General features: G+C 45.0%; 1 protein-coding gene across 1 annotated transcript in view; it reads left to right on the top strand.

Moving 5' to 3' along the window:
• The window catches only part of F13A1 (coagulation factor XIII A chain), a 373,690-nt gene that overhangs the window by 291,687 nt on the left and 62,950 nt on the right, over positions 1-19,053 (top strand). The window contains exon 12 of the mRNA XM_063923095.1: positions 18,182-18,469. Within this exon, the coding sequence (XP_063779165.1) occupies positions 18,182-18,469 (288 nt within the window). The remainder of the gene's footprint in view (positions 1-18,181; positions 18,470-19,053) is intronic.

Raw genomic sequence — 19,053 nt, 5'->3', positions numbered from 1 at the left:
CAACCAGTGTACAGTGCGGTAGTTCACGGCTGTGGCTACCTCTGTGTCGGCAGTCGGCAGGCAGTCCGTCCATCCATAATTGTATTATTATTATAATATATACCACCTAACCGTGGTTTTTTTTTCATTCTTTATACCGTCATAGTGTCATACTAGTTGTTACGAGTATACTACTATCTCTTTATCAACCAGTGTACAGTGCGGTAGTTCACGGCTGTGGCTACCTCTGTGTCGGCAGTCGGCAGGCAGTCCGTCCATCCATAATTGTATTATTATTATAATATATACCACCTAACCGTGGTTTTTTTTTCATTCTTTATACCGTCGTCATAGTGTCATACTAGTTGTTACGAGTATACTACTATCTCTTTATCAACCAGTGTACAGTGCGGTAGTTCACGGCTGTGGCTACCTCTGTGTCGGCAGTCGGCAGGCAGTCCGTCCATCCATAATTGTATTATTATTATAATATATACCACCTAACCGTGTTTTTTTTTTCATTCTTTATACCGTCGTCATAGTGTCATACTAGTTGTTACGAGTATACTACTATCTCTTTATCAACCAGTGTACAGTGCGGTAGTTCACGGCTGTGGCTACCTCTGTGTCGGCAGTCGGCAGGCAGTCCGTCCATCCATAATTGTATTATTATTATAATATATACCACCTAACCGTGGTTTTTTTTTCATTCTTTATACCGTCGTCATAGTGTCATACTAGTTGTTACGAGTATACTACTATCTCTTTATCAACCAGTGTACAGTGCGGTAGTTCACGGCTGTGGCTACCTCTGTGTCGGAACTCGGCAGGCAGTCCGTCCATCCATAATTGTATTATATACCACCTAACCGTGGTTTTTTTATACCACCTAACCGTGGCAGTCCGTCCATAATTGTATACTAGTATCCAATCCATCCATCTCCATTGTTTACCTGAGGTGCCTTTTAGTTCTGCCTATAAAATATGGAGAACAAAAAAGTTGAGGTTCCAAAATTAGGGAAAGATCAAGATCCACTTCCACCTCGTGCTGAAGCTGCTGCCACTAGTCATGGCCGAGACGATGAAATGCCAGCAACGTCGTCTGCCAAGGCCGATGCCCAATGTCATAGTACAGAGCATGTCAAATCCAAAACACCAAATATCAGAAAAAAAAGGACTCCAAAACCTAAAATAAAATTGTCGGACGAGAAGCGTAAACTTGCCAATATGCCATTTACCACACGGAGTGGCAAGGAACGGCTGAGGCCCTGGCCTATGTTCATGGCTAGTGGTTCAGCTTCACATGAGGATGGAAGCACTCAGCCTCTCGCTAGAAAAATGAAAAGACTCAAGCTGGCAAAAGCAGCACAGCAAAGAACTGTGCATTCTTCGAAATCCCAAATCCGAATTCCGAGCCCACCCGCTGGCGGTGATGCAGGGCAGTCTGGAGCGACTGCTGATGCTGACATCTGGTCCGGACTGAAGGACCTGACAACCATTACGGACATGTCGTCTACTGTCACTGCATATGATTCTCTCACCATTGATAGAATGGTGGAGGATTATATGAGTGACCGCATCCAAGTAGGCACGTCACACAGTCCGTACTTATACTGGCAGGAAAAAGAGGCAATTTGGAGGCCCTTGCACAAACTGGCTTTATTCTACCTAAGTTGCCCTCCCACAAGTGTGTACTCCGAAAGAGTGTTTAGTGCCGCCGCTCACCTTGTCAGCAATCGGCGTACGAGGTTACATCCAGAAAATGTGGAGAAGATGATGTTCATTAAAATGAATTATAATCAATTCCTCCGCGGAGACATTGACCAGCAGCAATTGCCTCCACAAAGTACACAGGGAGCTGACATGGTGGATTCCAGTGGGGACGAATTGATAATCTGTGAGGAGGGGGATGTACACGGTGATATATCGGAGGATGATGATGAGGTGGACATCTTGCCTCTGTAGAGCCAGTTTGTGCAAGGAGAGATTAATTGCTTCTTTTTTGGTGGGGGTCCAAACCAACCCGTCATTTCAGTCACAGTCGTGTGGCAGACCCTGTCACTGAAATGATGGGTTGGTTAAAGTGTGCATGTCCTGTTTTGTTTATACAACATAAGGGTGGGTGGGAAGGGCCCAAGGACAATTCCATCTTGCACCTCTTTTTTCTTTTATTTTTCTTTGCGTCATGTGCTGTTTGGGGAGGGTTTTTTGGAAGGGACATCCTGCGTGACACTGCAGTGCCACTCCTAGATGGGCCAGGTGTTTGTGTCGGCCACTAGGGTCGCTAATCTTACTCACACAGCTACCTCATTGCGCCTCTTTTTTTCTTTGCGTCATGTGCTGTTTGGGGAGGGTTTTTTGGAAGGGACATCCTGCGTGACACTGCAGTGCCACTCCTAGATGGGCCCGGTGTTTGTGTCGGCCACTAGGGTCGCTTATCTTTCTCACACAGTCAGCTACCTCATTGCGCCTCTTTTTTTCTTTGCGTCATGTGCTGTTTGGGGAGGGTTTTTTGGAAGGGACATCCTGCGTGACACTGCAGTGCCACTCCTAGATGGGCCAGGTGTTTGTGTCGGCCACTAGGGTCGCTAATCTTACTCACACAGCTACCTCATTGCGCCTCTTTTTTTCTTTGCGTCATGTGCTGTTTGGGGAGGGTTTTTTGGAAGGGACATCCTGCGTGACACTGCAGTGCCACTCCTAGATGGGCCCGGTGTTTGTGTCGGCCACTAGGGTCGCTTATCTTTCTCACACAGTCAGCTACCTCATTGCGCCTCTTTTTTTCTTTGCGTCATGTGCTGTTTGGGGAGGGTTTTTTGGAAGGGACATCCTGCGTGACACTGCAGTGCCACTCCTAGATGGGCCAGGTGTTTGTGTCGGCCACTAGGGTCGCTAATCTTACTCACACAGCTACCTCATTGCGCCTCTTTTTTTCTTTGCGTCATGTGCTGTTTGGGGAGGGTTTTTTGGAAGGGACATCCTGCGTGACACTGCAGTGCCACTCCTAGATGGGCCCGGTGTTTGTGTCGGCCACTAGGGTCGCTAATCTTACTCACACAGCTACCTCATTGCGCCTCTTTTTTTCTTTGCGTCATGTGCTGTTTGGGGAGGGTTTTTTGGAAGGGACATCCTGCGTGACACTGCAGTGCCACTCCTAGATGGGCCCGGTGTTTGTGTCGGCCACTAGGGTCGCTGAGCTTAGTCATCCAGCGACCTCGGTGCAAATTTTAGGACTAAAAATAATATTGTGAGGTGTAAGGTGTTCAGAATAGACTGAAAATGAGTGTTAATTATGGTTATTGAGGTTAATAATACTATGGGATCAAAATGACCCCCAAATTCAATGTTTTAAGATGTTTTTTAGGGTTTTTTGAAAAAACCACCCGAATCCAAAACACACCCGAATCCGACAAAAAAAATTCGGTGAGGTTTTGCCAAAACGCGGTCGAACCCAAAACACGGCCGCGGAACCGAACCCAAAACCAAAACACAAAACCCGAAAAATTTCAGACGCTCATCTCTAATTGGGATACGGCTGGTGTAATAAGCAAGAAAATATATATTTCTAAAGAATGATATAGTTTCCTAAATTCTGAAGGTGTATTATATAATGTGCTCATAATATTTCATTTTATTTCCTTTTAACTTCCCCCTTGATGCTGGACATGCCCACTATCTGGAAAGTCTTGGGGGGAGGGTGCTGCTGTCATGGCCCATGGCTAGACCTTACACCTCTGGTGCTACCCATGTGGGGCCACTAGTACAAAGTTTTCCAGGGCCGCTTTTTGTTCCCAATCCGCCCCTGGGTACCGCTAACAGGAACTAGCTGTAGTGCTAGCTGGAACTTTTAGGACTAAACTAAGTAGGACTAAACCTTATCTCTGGTTAGATACAGCCAGAAATAGAGCTTAGTAAGCTTCGATAAATAAAGTGATTAGTAGGAACAGAGTTTATAAAACATTTCAGAAACGTCTATGAAGAGTCCAATCCGCCTAACATTAGACAGTTATTTATGCAAAAAGGCTCCATCATGTTCTTGGTGGCAGAGAGCATTTTATGTGAGGCAGAATATTTTGTACTGAAGATGAGACACTGGGCATTCACTAGGGTGTCTGGTTAGGAAAATTCAGAATGCTTGCCACCCTGCCATCTTCTACCTGCTGATGTGATGACTCACTCATGAGCCAGGCATCAGGAGATTTGAAAACAACAGTTCAACTTTCAACAACATTACCAGTGTAATAGACAAGTGTTTTGTTTGTTTATCAAAATAGTAATCATTGAAATATTACTTTATAATAATTTAAATAATATGCTTTATTCCAGTATAAAACATAAAATAAAAAATGCTTCTGTTCTAGTTATGCTATTTCAGGATGGTGTTACCAGAACATAGAGTTCTGCGTCAGCACTTGATAAATAGTCACTCCCCTTATTGCTACCAGTAACCTCATTATCATATAGGGCAAGGCGGAAACAAGTTCTTTGCTGGTGAAAACAATTTCTTTACCAAAAGTACATCACTTAATGACAACCCAACCCCTGTGTTCTTTCCTTGAAGATCTTTAAGATTGGTCAGCTGCTCGGGGTCAAGTGCTGTGTACTTGCCCCCAGGCTATTTGCCTGCCAGCCCTTCATTGCCATGTTTAATCAAAATCACTTCATTTTGTGTACACTTGTTTCTTACATCTACTCAGTTTACTGTATTTTTCCTCTTTAGAATGGCATTGATGAGCTGCTGGCGAGGTGGAGATTTGTGCCTCTATGTAAAAATACCCCTCACTGTTTTCCAGTGGTGGATTCAGGGGGAGGGCACCCAGGCACGTGATTCCCCCCCCCCCCCCCCCCCCCCCCCCCCCTCCTGTCATTTAGGATCTTTTTTTTATTCCTTTTTTATTATTATAGCTGCATGGTTGCCACCAGGGCAAGGCTGCTGCTTGTGGCGGCCATCCCCCATGCATCTGAGTCATGTCAGCCAGCTTGCGCGATCTGCATGCAGTGTCGGGCAGCAGGCAGACCGGGAGCAGGCTGCCCTGCCTTCTGCTCCCTGGGCCATTACAATTTCACTGACCCCGAGCCGTTCCCGCAGCAGCATGGCCGGCCACGTACATGTCTGGCTTTAGAGATGGCTACTGACTCACTGTCTCAACACAGTGACTCGAATCATCAGGAAGTGTGAATGATTCGAGTCACTCACTGTTTAATGAGTCGAGACAGCTGCAGCAGCAGCCTCTCTCAGCCAGAGGGAGGAAACTCAGTGTGTCCTTCAGTCAGTGTGTTCTGCTGTGTGTCTTTAGTTGTGATTGGCCAGTGGCTATACCAGGTGACACCCAGTGGGAGGGGGGAGGGAGCAGTCACGACTCACCAGTCAGTGAGTGCTGTGCTGCTGTGCCTGAGTCATGTCATGAATCATGATTCATCCTGAGTCTGCCAGTGAGTTGAGACAGTTGTACACAGGGGGTCATTCCGAGTTGTTCGCTCGTTATTTTTTTCTCGCAACGGAGCGATTAGTCGCTAATGCGCATGCGCAATGTCCGCAGTGCGACTGCGCCAAGTAAATTTGCTATGCAGTTAGGTATTTTACTCACGGCATTACGAGGTTTTTTCTTCGTTCTGGTGATCGTAATGTGATTGACAGGAAGTGGGTGTTTCTGGGCGGAAATTGGCCGTTTTATGGGAGTGTGTGAAAAAACGCTACCGTTTCTGGGAAAAACGCGGGAGTGGCTGGAGAAACGGAGGAGTGTCTGGGCGAACGCTGGGTGTGTTTGTGACGTCAAACCAGGAACGACAAGCACTGAACTGATCGCACTGGCAGAGTAAGTCTCGAGCTACTCAGAAACTGCACAGAGAAGTCTTTTCGCAATATTGCGAATCTTTCGTTCGCAATTTTACTATGCTAAGATTCACTCCCAGTAGGCGGCGGCTTAGCGTGTGCAAAGCTGCTAAAAGCAGCTTGCGAGCGAACAACTCGGAATGACCCCCACTGTGTAGACTCAGTGACTCAGTGGATGGATCTGATTCATGCAGCATAAGCCTGCAGGAGGTGGAGCTCCTGTGGTACAGGGCTCTCAGCTCAGTGTTCTCAACTCACTGTTCCTGCTCAATGTGATTGTGGGTGGCAAACTCCCTAAAGGCTAGATAGTGGATAATATAATAAATCCAAGTCCACCTAAAAAAATCCCACCTAAAATCATCCAATTAGCAAAGTATGCAAAGTAAAAAAAAAAAAAGGTTTTATTTGGTTTAGTTACAGACTGAATGATGTGTTTCATGGCTGTTAAGCTTTCTCTCCTCAGCCAGAAGTAATGTGCATATTCTGTAACTAGTGTGCAATAAGTGGTTATTAATAATATATCAACATAACACTGAATCTATGTTAATATATTATTAACAATCAGTGCATAAGCAGCTGCATCCCCTAGATACACTGCACAATCACTGCAGCTGAATAACTCCGTGAGTCTAGCACTGATCCTCCAGCACTGGCAACTCACTGATTCATGTGCAGTCTCTGCAATACATTCCACTACAAATGAGTCATGACTCATGTGCCGAGACACTGACTCGAGACACTTCACTGAACTGAGTCATGTGTCTCAACTCAGTTCAGTGAATCACTTTGCCCATGACTAGTCTGGCTTAGCTGTGGGAGGCGGCAGGCAGAAAGTAAGCTCCCTGAATCCCCAGCCACTCAGTGCTAGCTCCGCCCCCCTGAGTTCCTCTCCTGCACATGCTGAATCGTGACAGGGAAGGCTGCCGAATGCCATGGAATACACGAGCTAAAGGTGGGTACACACTGGAGAGAAGGTATTTCTCATGCTGGGGGGGTGAGGGTGCGATGTGTACTAAGATATCTTTATTGAAGAGGGGGTGAAGGGTGCTGCGTGATGACTAGATGAAGCGTGTGTGTGTGTGTGTGTGTGTGTGTGTGTGTGTGTGTGTGTGTGTGTGTGTGTGTGTGTGCGTAGGGTGGGGGGGGCACTGTCAGGTGAGTATGGAAAAGGGAGGGATATTGCTGCAGCCACTGTCACCGTCCACATCTTCCCCACATACGCTCACCCTGTCAACCACCACATCTGCTGCACAGCCGCTTGCCCTGGCACCAACCACATCTTTCCCACAGCCGCTTGCCCTGTCACCCGCCACATATGCCCCACAGATGCTCGCCCTTTCACCCACCACATTTGCCTCACAGACGCACGCCCCGTCACCCGCCACTTAAGCACCACAGATGCACGCCCTGTCACCCACCACATCTGTCCCTGCAGACTCTCTAACCTGTCACCCACTGCACCTTGCCCTGTAGACTCATCTTCTCAATCACTGCACCTGGTCCTGCAGACTCTCTCACCCTGTCACCCACCACACTGTCCCTGCAGACTCTCTCACCCTGTCCCCCTTTACATTTGCCCCATATACGTTTACCCTGTCACCAACCACATATCTCCCACAGCCGTTCGCCCTGTTACCAGCCACATATGTCCCACATACGCTCACCCTGTCACCCACCACACATGCCCCACATATGCTCACCCTGTCACCCACCACACCTGTCCCTGCAGACTCTCTCACCCTGTCACCCACCACATCTTCCCCGCACAGACTCTGTCACCCACCACATCTGCCCCGCATACGCTCACCCTGTCACCCACCACATCTGCCCCACATACGCTCACACTGTCACCCACCACATCTGGTAAATAGTGTTTTTTGGTACCTGCGCTCACCAATGCATGTTGTCAAATGTATCAAAATTGTATAATCAGTGTATAATAAACAGGTGTCTGTGTCGTCTGCTAATACTTTTATTCAGTCACAATGCTGAGTATCAGTCAGAAAAAAATGCTATAAACACATATAAACATCAAATGAAAATAACAATATTGCAAGCTAGGTTCTTACACATCATATGTTAATTTTAAGTATGGGGTCAGATTGTCCATATTCCGTGGTGCACAAAGTTCATATCTAGTGCAGTTAATTGGTTTAACACAGTTAGCAGTCTTAGGGGTGCAATGTTGACCCTTCGGTCTGGAAATCCCCACTTGATGAAGGAAAAAAAGTTTTTAGTCGGAGGGGGGGGGGGGGGGGGGGGGTCATGTTCTGAGAAGCCAGCGTCCCAGCCTGCCAGGTACAACAAACTTACCCACACTTCTTATGTCTCTCCGATGTCTCATTAAGCTGAGAGTGTTCTACTGATGTTTCCGCTGTTGCTGCTGTACCCACTCTCTCCGTCCCTGGCAGCTCTCCAAATGTGCAGGGCTTGGTGTCCACCTCGCTCTGCTGGTCAGTCGCTCGGTCCCGCACTGTGACCGTAAGTCGTGCTGCCGTAAGGCTCCGCTTCCTCCGGATCCCTGTGCAGTGTCAACGGACGCTCCACTCGCCAGTCGGTGAGGAGACTTATGGATGTAATTCATGGTGCTTGGTTGGTATGATTGCAGGTTAGCGGTGCTTTCTTTAGGCTATGTGTGAGTGCTGATGAGTGCCTCCAACACGTTTCAGCCCTTAGGCCTTTTTCATCCTTGCACCACGGAATATGGACAATCTGACCCCATACTTAAAATTAACATATGATGTGTAAGAACCTAGCTTGCAATACTGTTATTTTCTTTTGATGTTTATATGTGTTTATAGCATTTTTTTCTGACTGATACTCAGCATTGTGACTGAATAAAAGTATTAGCAAATGACACAGACACCTGTTTATTATGCACTGATTATACAATTTTGATACATTTGACAACATGCATTGGTGAGCGCAGGTACCAAAAAACCCTATTTCTCTTACGTCCTAGAGGATGCTGGGGGAATAGACGGGTCCTTTGGGAGCCACTGGCACTTTAAGAGTGTAATAGTGTGGGCTGGCTCCTCCCTCTATGCCCCTCCTACCGGACTCAGTTTAGAAAATGTGACCTGAGGAGCTCCTATGAGTTTTTCTACTTTATTTTTTTTTATTTTTTCTTGACTCTCAGAAAGTACTCTGGGGGAAACTATGTCTGACATTTTCCTGTATGTGTGTGTATGTGTATATATCCACATTACCATGCATAAGGGCTCTGTATCAAGTGCTGCAGAGTGTTATCTTCTCCTGAGGAGTCTATCCCATGTACTCAGGACTGCAATGTGCTTTCCCAACCTTCCAAATCCGAACCCCCATGGGTGGATTCTTTAAGGGGAATGTTATCCCAGAGTTCATCAAGGATGTCACATAATGAGAAAGAGATGCAGTTTTTGAGAAAGTCTGCAGAGGGTTTGCAGCATCCAACTCCTACTTCCTCAGATACCCCACCTACATATCCTAAAACACGTACACTTGCCCAAATCATGCAAGTTGACACTGAAACCAACTCTGATACAGGGGACGGTGATGGGGATATGCGGGGGGGAGGGACCATCCCTTGCTAAGGGGGTGCAGCTGATGATTGAAGCCATTAGGGATGTTTTGCATATTACTGAGAAGGTACCTGAGCCAGAACAGGAATCTTATTTTACGGAAAATAAGAAATCCTCCCTCACCTTCCCGGCTTCTAAAGAGCTAAACTCTTTATTTGAAAAATTCTGGGAAAACCCAGAGAAAAAATTCCAGATCCCTAAAAGAATTCTCATTGCTTTTCCTTTCCATGAAGAGGACAGAAAGAAATGGGAAAACCCTCCTATAGTAAATGCTTCTGTACCTAGGTTGTCTAAAAAGGTGGTTTAACCTGTCCCTGGTTCAACCACCCTAAAAGAGCCAGATGACTGCAAGATTGAGACTACGCTCAAATCTCTATACACTGCTACAGGTGTGGCTTTAAGGTCCAATATTACTTGTGCGTGGATTTCTAAAGCCATAGTAAAGTGGTCAGGCACATTACTATAGGACTTAGATACTATGATACTAGTGACATTGATTTGTTTTTGCGTCACATACAGGATTCTGTTGGCTTCATGGTGGATGCCATGAAAGACCTTGGAATGCTGAATGCAAGAGCTACTTTCATGGCGGTCTCAGCACGCAGAGGACTCTGGCTATGCCAATGGACTGCAGATGCAGAATCCATGAAAAGTGTGGAGAATCTACCCTTCACAGGTCAGGCTCTGTTTGGGGACACATTGGATGCGTGGATTTCCACAGCAACTGCGGGTAAGTCAACCTTTCTTCCCTCAGCAGCTCCACCGACTAGGAAATCTTATCCTACATCCTCACTGCAGTCCTTTCGGACCGCAAAATTTAAAAAATCCAAATCCCCTTCCACCTTCTTTAGGGGTGGTCGGGGAAAATCCAAAAAACCTGCATCAACAGGTTTTCAGGAACAGAAACCAGGTTCTGTTTCCTCAAAATCTTCAGCATGACGGTGGACCTCCCAGCCTGGAGATCGGGCAGGTGGGAGCGAGACTAAAAAATTTCAGTCACATCTGGGTGTCATCAGACCTAGACCCCTGGGTGACAGACTTTGTTACCCAGGGCTACAGACTGGAGTTTCAGGAACTCCCACCTTACAGATTCTTCAAATCAGGCTTACCAGTTTCACTGACAGAAACTGCTATCCTACAGGAAGCAATTCAAAAATTAGTCAATACAGATGTTATTGTCCCAGTTCCACCTCACCTACACCACAAGGGTTATTACTCAAACCTGTCTGTGGTGCCGAAACCGGATGGTTTGATAAGGCCGATTTTAAACCTAATGTCATTGAACCCCTACTTAAGGGAATTCAAACTCAAGATGGAGTCTCTGAGAGCGGTGATCTCAGGTCTGCAGGAGGGGGAATTCCTAGTATCCCTGGATATCAAGGATGCATACCTTCACATTCCGATCTGGCCGCCTCACCAGGCTTAATTCAGATTTGCGCCGCTGGATTGTCACTAGCAGTTCCTGGCACTGCCGTTTGGCCTCTCCACAGCATCGAGAGTGTTCACCAAGGTCATGGCAGAGATGATGCTACTCCTCCGCAGGCAAGGAGTGAACATAATTCCATATCTGGACGATCTCCTGATAATAGCATCTTCCAGGGAGAGGTTGTTGCAGAGTACTGCTCTCTCAACTCAACTACTCCAGGATCATGGGTGGATCCTGAACCTTCCAAAGTCACATTTGGAGCCGACAAGGGGACTGCCCTTCCTGGGGATGATACTTGACACGGAAGTGCAGAGGATGTTTCTACCGGTAGAGAAAGCATTGGTGATCCAATCAATGTCCTGAGGCCAGCCTGGGAAGCGGACTTCCTCAGCAGACACGATCTCCATCCAGGAGAATGGGGCTACCACCCGGAGGTGTCCGCAGAGGTGACAAGCTGATGGGGCGTACCTCAGGTAGACATGATGGCCTCTCACCTCAGCAAGAAGCTTCGCAGGTACTGTTCCAGGTCGAGAGACCCACAGGCAGTGACAGTGGACGCACTGGTAACTCCGTGGGTGTTCCAGTCAGTGTATGTGTTCCCTCCACTTCCACTCATCCCAAGGATTCTCAAACTAATAAAGAGAACAAGAGTTCAGGTGATCCTCATTGCTCCGGACTGGCCAAGGAGGGCTTGGTACGCGGATCTTCTGGAATTACTCCGGGATGATCCGAGGCCTCTTCCTCTTCACGGGGACCTTGTTCAACAGGGGCCGTTTGCTTATCAAGACTTACCGCGGCTAAGTTTGACGGCATAGAGGTTGAACGCCAGATCTTAGCTTGGAAGGGCATTCTGAAAAAGGTCATTACTAACCTAATTCAGGCTAGGAAGGGAGTTACGTCTAAACATTACATCGAATTTGGAATAAAGTATGTGTCTTGGTGTGAATCCAAGAAGTTTCCATCGGTGGAGTTTCAACTGGGACGGTTTTTCCACTTTCTGCAGGCAGGTGTGGATGTGGGCATACGCTTGGGCTCCATAAAAATCCGGATTTTGGCCTTGTCCATTTTCTTCCCGAAAAAATTGGCTGCCCTCCCTGAGGTTCATACATTCTTGAAAGGGGTTCTGCACATCCAACCACCCTTTGTGCCTCCTACGGCACCTTGGGATCTTAATGTGGTGCTGCAGTTCCTGCAATCGGATTGGTTAGAACCATTGCAGGAGGTGGACGTCAAGTTTATTACTTGGAAGGCGGTCACACTGTTGGCATTGGCATCTGCTAGATGTGTGTCAGAATTAGGGGCATTGTCATGCAAGAGCCCTTATTTGATTTTCCATGAAGATAGTGCTGAGCTCAGAGAGCGTCAGCAGTTTCTTTCAAAGGTTGTGTCAGCTTTTCATATCAACCAACCTATTGTGGTGCCAGTGGCTACTGACTCCTCAATTACCTCAAAGTCCTTGGATGTGGTGAGGGCTTTGAAAATGTATGTGAAGAGACCCTCTCATCACAGGAAGTCAGATGCTTTATTGGTCCTTTATGATCCCAACAAGGTTGGGTGTCCGGCTTCTAAAAAGACGATTTCTCGTTGGATCAGGTTTACTATCCAGCATGCTTATTCTATGGCAGGCTTGCCGTTTCCAAAAGCTTTTAAGGCCGAGCAGCTACTTGGTCTGGGTCGAACACGTTTGCTAAGTTCTACAAGTTCGACACTTTGGCCTCTGAGGACCTTAAGTTTGGTCAATCAATCAATCTGTTCTGCAGGAACCTCAGCACTCTCCCTCCCATACTAGAAGCTTTGGTACATCCCTATGGTACTCAATGGACCCCAGCATCCTTTGGGACGGAAGAGAAAACAGGATTTTAATTACCTACTGTAAATCCTTTTCTCGTAGTCCGTAGAGGATGCTGGGAGCCCGCCCAGTGCTTCGTATTCCTGCATTGTTACTTGGTTCAGTATTGTTGTTTCAGCCGTTGCTGAATTGTTCCAAGTTGGTTAGCTTGGCTTTCCTTTTTGTTATGTGTGAGCTGGTGTGAATCTCACCACTATCTGTGTATTTCCTTCTCTCGAAGTATGTCCGTCTCCTCAGGCACAGTTTCTAGACTGAGTCTGGTAGGAGGGGCATAGAGGGAGGAGCCAGCCCACACTATTAAACTCTTAAAGTGCCAATGGCTCCCAAAGGACCCGTCTATACCCCCATGGTACTAAATGGACCCCAGCATCTTCTATGGACTACGAGAAAAGGATTTACCGGTAGGTAATTAAAATCATATTTTACCATTTGCCAACAAGAGTGTGGACAACTCTATAGGTACCAGCAGCATCCGAAACGAGATTCTATTTACTGTTGCGCTTTGTACCAACCCAACAGCTCTATATAACCCACCACATCTGCCCCACATACGCTCACCCTGTCACCCACCGCACCTGTCCCGTATAAGCTCACCCTGTGCCCACCACATATGCTCACCCTGTCACTCACCACATCTGCCCCACAGACACTTGCCCTGTCACTCAGTACACCTGGCCCTGTAGACTCTCATCCTGTCACTCACCGCACCTGTCCCTGCAGACTCTTCCACCCTGTCACCCACTACATCTGTCCCTGAAGACTCTCTCATTCTGTCACCCACCACACCTGTCCCTGCAGACTCTATCATCCTGTTACCCTTCACATCTGCCCCCAACAGGTTCTCTCACCTGATTAATGTTTTATTTTTTCCTGTGGGGTACAATGTGTTTGGGTTTTTTTTTTACTGTGGGGGACAATGTGTGGTGGGTTTTTTCTTGTAGGCCAATGTGTGTGTTTTTACTTTTTCCGTGGTCACCAATGTGTATGTTTGTTTTTCCTGCCAGGGACCCCAGTGTGATTAAAACCATGGTCATGGCTCGTGGGTATGGAATTTTCTGTGAGGGCCATGCCCCTCGTTGTGAGCCCACTTCATCAGAAGCTTGAGCCAAAGACCCCCCCCCCCCCCCGGCACCTTCCCCTATTGTGGTGCCCCCCCTGTCATTTTATTCTGGATCTGCCCTTGCTGTTTTCTACAGTAATACTTACTCTTGAACGTGTCTTGTATAATCACATTGTGCTCCCTCCGGAGATTCGATATATACAAGATTTCTGAGTAGTAATTATGGGGCTGATTGGAAAGCAGATGCGGTTGCTGCAATTGGGTCTGCGTCTTTATGTTAATGCCACTACAGAGCCCTCCCCTGGTGTACATCTGTGCATACAAATGTGCAAGGACTGGGATGCCCACAGTCCACATCCAGAGATGCTGAAAAACTGCTCGCTACGTTTATAGACACACCATCCACTGCCCCATTGAATCTTGAACCAGCCCTATGGCAGGTGCTGTTTCTCTGTCTGAGTATCGCCTCCTACGTGTTGTATGCAACTGCTTTCAGGGACACTCCTCCGACATTCCTATAAGAGGCAACATCTCCATGCAGCTTTATAGCCTCCCCCTGTTACATCAAAGTCACCATCCAGGAACACCCCTCACATTTCTGCTACCATGGCTTAAATGTGAGCTGTACAAACATGTTGTCAGCACTTGGGTTATACGTGCAATACCACCTTCAATACAGTCTTAAAAACAACAGTGTGGCACTTATGTCAGACAGAAAACCAGCAGCGGTTACTACTTGTGGTTCGTAGGAGGGCTAGGGCACTACTATGGAACATTACATTAACTAGGGCACTACCATGGTTCTGAAAATAAATTAGGGCACTATTATGGGGCATATAATTAACAACTGCTGCGGAGAGGTGTGTCTATAGAAGCATTGGAACTGGAGTCCCTTCACAATGTTGCTAAGGGGCCCACAAAGTTCTGTGTATGACCCTATCTGCATGTCCATTCCAGCCCAATACTGGCCCCTTAGCATGGGCACTGAGCAGGGTGGGGGTACTACTTACCCAGGCCCAGACAGGCCTGTTAGAGACCTATGCCAGCTGCCGAGAAGGATATATGGCTCCCTTTGCAGCATGTGATGCCTCTTTCCAGCGCCATAAATATTATTTTCCTTTGTTTTCCTGGAGAAGGCATACCTTTTATAATTAGGCATGCCCACTTCAGTACTCAGGCCCTGCAACTGTCTCGATGCTCCTGCCCTTTAGTAGCTTGCAGTCACAGGTCATACGTACATCTGATAAGTATGGTTTGTAAAAATATACACACTTGTATTTAAAAAAAAAAAAAAAAAGCAGCAGCAGCTTGTAGCCAGAAAGAGCTGCAAATCGTTTTTATACCTCACTTTGAATAAGACCCTGGGGCGGCACACCCTCCCAAATGATTAATAATTTAGTTGCAGGTCACCAGTGTTCATTAGGGCCACCCAAATTCCAGAAATTAACTTAAAACCTGCTGTAGGCTGATAAACATAAATATTTAAACTGCAGTTTCCTAAATGAATCAACGATGTTGGTAAGCAAATACTTGCGATAATCAATATAAATACTTGCATTTTTATTATAGTTGTTATGGAAATATTGTGTTTATCAAAACCAAAGGAAGCTGTAATAACCTATTTGTTACTGGGAATGTTTTCTTTGTATGGACGTTTCATTGTGTTGTCAATGTAGAAAAAATCTGTTTTAATAGCTAGCAAAGTGTATTATTTTAGCTAAAAGACTGCAGGCTTTGCATCTCAACAATACTATTCTATCATAACACATCTGTTCTTATATTGCTAAAAATAATTCAGACCAAACACGGTACTGTAAATCGATGGTTTAATAAATATTTTAGCATTTATTGTAATTTTGAAATGAAAGTAAAAGGGAAAGGAAATTGGAAAAAAAGTGTAAAAGAAAGCATGTCAGTATTCACCATTAGTGTTTTTCAATATTTAATGGGAGGTCTATTTGCCATGCAATCCCTTGGAGATTTGTAGTGTGAGTACTGTGTGGTTGCTTAGCTACCGGGTCCCAAGAGGATGGATGTGAGGAAAGGTTGTAGAATGAAAGCAGTTAACATGAGAGTAGAGCAATGACATCCAACAGGAAAGCAGCAACTGTCACCGAAAATCCCAGTTCATAATAAATACTCAGCCATGTAATGTGTAATATTAATATTGTGTCTGGTCAGAGGGAAAAAGGAAACATATTTAGAGCATCTGGAAATGGCAGAGAATGAAGAATGATAACTGGAGCCAAATTCCGTCCTATTGTTATGTTTATGACATAAGTGACTTACACTTCTTATACTATTTATGTCAATATTGAGATATTTAGGAAGTTTCTTTGTTTACTGTATTTTAGGGGGCCTAGGCAGTTATTTACAGCAGACAGTGGTGTTCCATAAATGTTCTATTTAGGCTGAAGACAGTCAATTGTAGCAACACAAATGGTGAAAACTGAATGTACAGATTGATACAAATGATTTATTTCCATGTACAATTACACCTAAGCATTGGAAACAAGATTTCATGCTAGAGAAAGGCTGTCTTATTTACAGGTGTGTTAACTACATCCCTTGCTGACAGCTCTACAACACGTTGTTGTCCCAGATTACTGAAATGTACCAAAGACTTTGTTGGATGATAATTGTTTAAAAAAATGTAACAAATGAAACAATGGAATGACAAAACTCATTCACAATGGTAACTACATTTTAGAACCTAACATTGTTGGAAATTGTGATATTGCAATTTTATTTTAAGAATTTATATCAAATCAGTTTTATGAGGTGCTAGTCATTCATAAGTCATTTGCAAACACAATAGGTAGAGTTTGTCTTTTGCAAAGTACATCAAGAACTGCCTGTTACATGCAAAACTAATTTTGCTGATCTTGGGGGTCATTCCGAGTTGTTCGCTCGCAAGCTGCTTTTAGCAGCTTTGCACACGCTAAGCCGCCGGCTACTGGGAGTGAATCTTAGCTTATCAAAATTGCGAACGAAAGATTAGCAGAATTGCGAATAGACACTTCTTAGCAGTTTCTGAGTAGCTCCATACTTACTCGGCATCTGCGATCAGTTCAGTCAGTGTCGTTCCTGGTTTGACGTCACAAATACACCCAGCGTTCGCCCAGACACTCCTCCGTTTCTCCAGCCACTCCTGCGTTTTTCCCAGAAACGGTAGCATTTTTTCACACACACCCATAAAACGGCCAGTTTCCGCCCAGAAACACCCACTTCCTGTCAATCACACTACGATCACCAGAACGAAGAAAAAACCTCATAATGCCGTGAGTAAAATACCTAACTGCATAGCAAATTTACTTGGCGCAGTCGCACTGCGGACATTGCGCATGCGCATTAGCGACTAATCGCTCCGTTGCGAGAAAAAAATAACGAGCGAACAACTCGGAATGACCCCCCTTATTGTAAGAAGCTTATAGTGCCCCTTTTAGCCTAGGCAGTATACATTTACTATATTAAAGAGCAAAACTGAAAAAGGCGCCTCCTAGTGCACGTTATAAACAGAGGAACTCGCTCCACTCGCCGCACGTTGCACCACTCTGGGTTTTGATGCTGAAGTCTTCTTTTCCATGATTTTCTGAAATACAGTCCCATTATCTTGATTCACTTCAAATCCGTGGTTCTAGAAGTGATCAAACTTCTGGTACCAGATGTAATGATGCCCGAATTCAGCGGCTGCGCGGGATGTTGGCCAAACTCTGACGTTTTTTTAAAGGGGCAATCACTTACAAGGCAAAACCATGCTTTGTAAGTGATTACCCCTTTAAAAAATAGTCTGAGTTCGGCCTGCATCCTGTACGGCTGCCAACTCGGACGTCATCACATCCGGCCTTTTGAGTTGGTTCAGACAAACCTATTAACAATTATTTTTTGGGTTCACCTTTTGTCCTCTTATAACTAGTGTTTTCACTGTTTTATTGCACTAGGAGGTGCCTTTTTGTTTTTTCTCTTTACTTACAAGGTCTCACAAATTGGGCTGCCTTCTCAAATTTATGAAGAGTTTTAAATACACAGTATATATACATATTTTTGGATACTTTGGACTAAGCACCACAGTTGCATGCATGCATTTACCATAATATTAACCTGGTCCAGTCCAACACACTGCACTACATCCAGTATGTATACTATCACAGATCAGGTTGTGTCTCTTAATGAATTTGAATAATTATCATAGGGGGAGATTCAAATGTTTGAAAAGTCGGTTGGGTGCCTGTTTTTTCCTTTCTATTAGATAAGAAAAACCAGACTGCCAACTGACTTTTCAAACATTTGAATCTCCCCCATAGAGTTTGATGGCAGATAAGAACCACCTGGCCCATCTAGTATTGCCCCTTTTCATTTTCTTTCTAATGCCTGATATTATTTTAATATTGCAGCTACATTAATAATATTTATACATTTTATACACATAATTCTTTTGACCTAAAAACTTGTTTGTACTTTTGTTTTGTGACAGGTACTGAGGAAGAGAGACTGGCGCTCGAGGCTGCTCTTATGTATGGTGTCAAAAAGGAAATCCGAGAAGAGGAACAGCTACCGTCTTCGATTGACACTACAATGGAATTTCAGGAAGATAATGCAGTATTTGGCAGTGACTTCAAAGTCACTTTAACATTCAAGAACCAAAGCTCAAATCTTTATACAGTGTCAGCCTTTCTAACTGGACACGTTGTATTTTATACTGGGGTACTGAAAGCGGAGTTCAAAAACAAGAAACTAGAAGTTAATTTGGATCCACTATCCAGTAAGTTGCACAAAATGTTATAACTATAATGTGCAATATTAAACAACTTGTTTTATTGTGCATAGAAGAAACATACTATTATTAGTTAGAAATCAATATTATGTGCAACAGTTCTAATTGTAAGTTGGTTTATTTTTTATACTTCAGGCAATCATCGGATCTACTTCTTTACGGATATTCGGTGCTCACATAATTTAGTCATTTAAGGCAACCATGGCAGAATAGAATTATGGTTTATGAAGGAAACAATGACCTCCTTCTAGAGTATAAAAATGACTTACAAAGCTAGTGTGTTACCTTGCTTATAGCACAAAACGTCGGCATCCATCAGAAATAGAAAATAGTGTTCACCCCTCATGACCCTCAATCTCTGTCATACAAAATTCCTTTTCTGATTACCTTAGGGACTCAGGGTTACTGGCAGGTATTTCAGGGTTTATAGCAAATCCTAGCATGTTTCATTCATTCAGCTGCACCAAGCTACTATATATGCTGTAAATTATCTATGACATGCCGAGGAAGCGTGAGAACTGAAGGTAGCAAAATTCAAGAAACGCAGAGTCATTTACAAAATGCCAAAATGT

This window comes from Pseudophryne corroboree, chromosome 5 (genome assembly GCF_028390025.1).
Source record: "Pseudophryne corroboree isolate aPseCor3 chromosome 5, aPseCor3.hap2, whole genome shotgun sequence".
Classification (NCBI taxonomy): Eukaryota; Metazoa; Chordata; class Amphibia; order Anura; family Myobatrachidae; genus Pseudophryne; species Pseudophryne corroboree.
The sequence above is the reverse complement of the archived record's forward strand: the minus strand, read 5'-3'. Positions and strand labels throughout refer to the sequence as shown.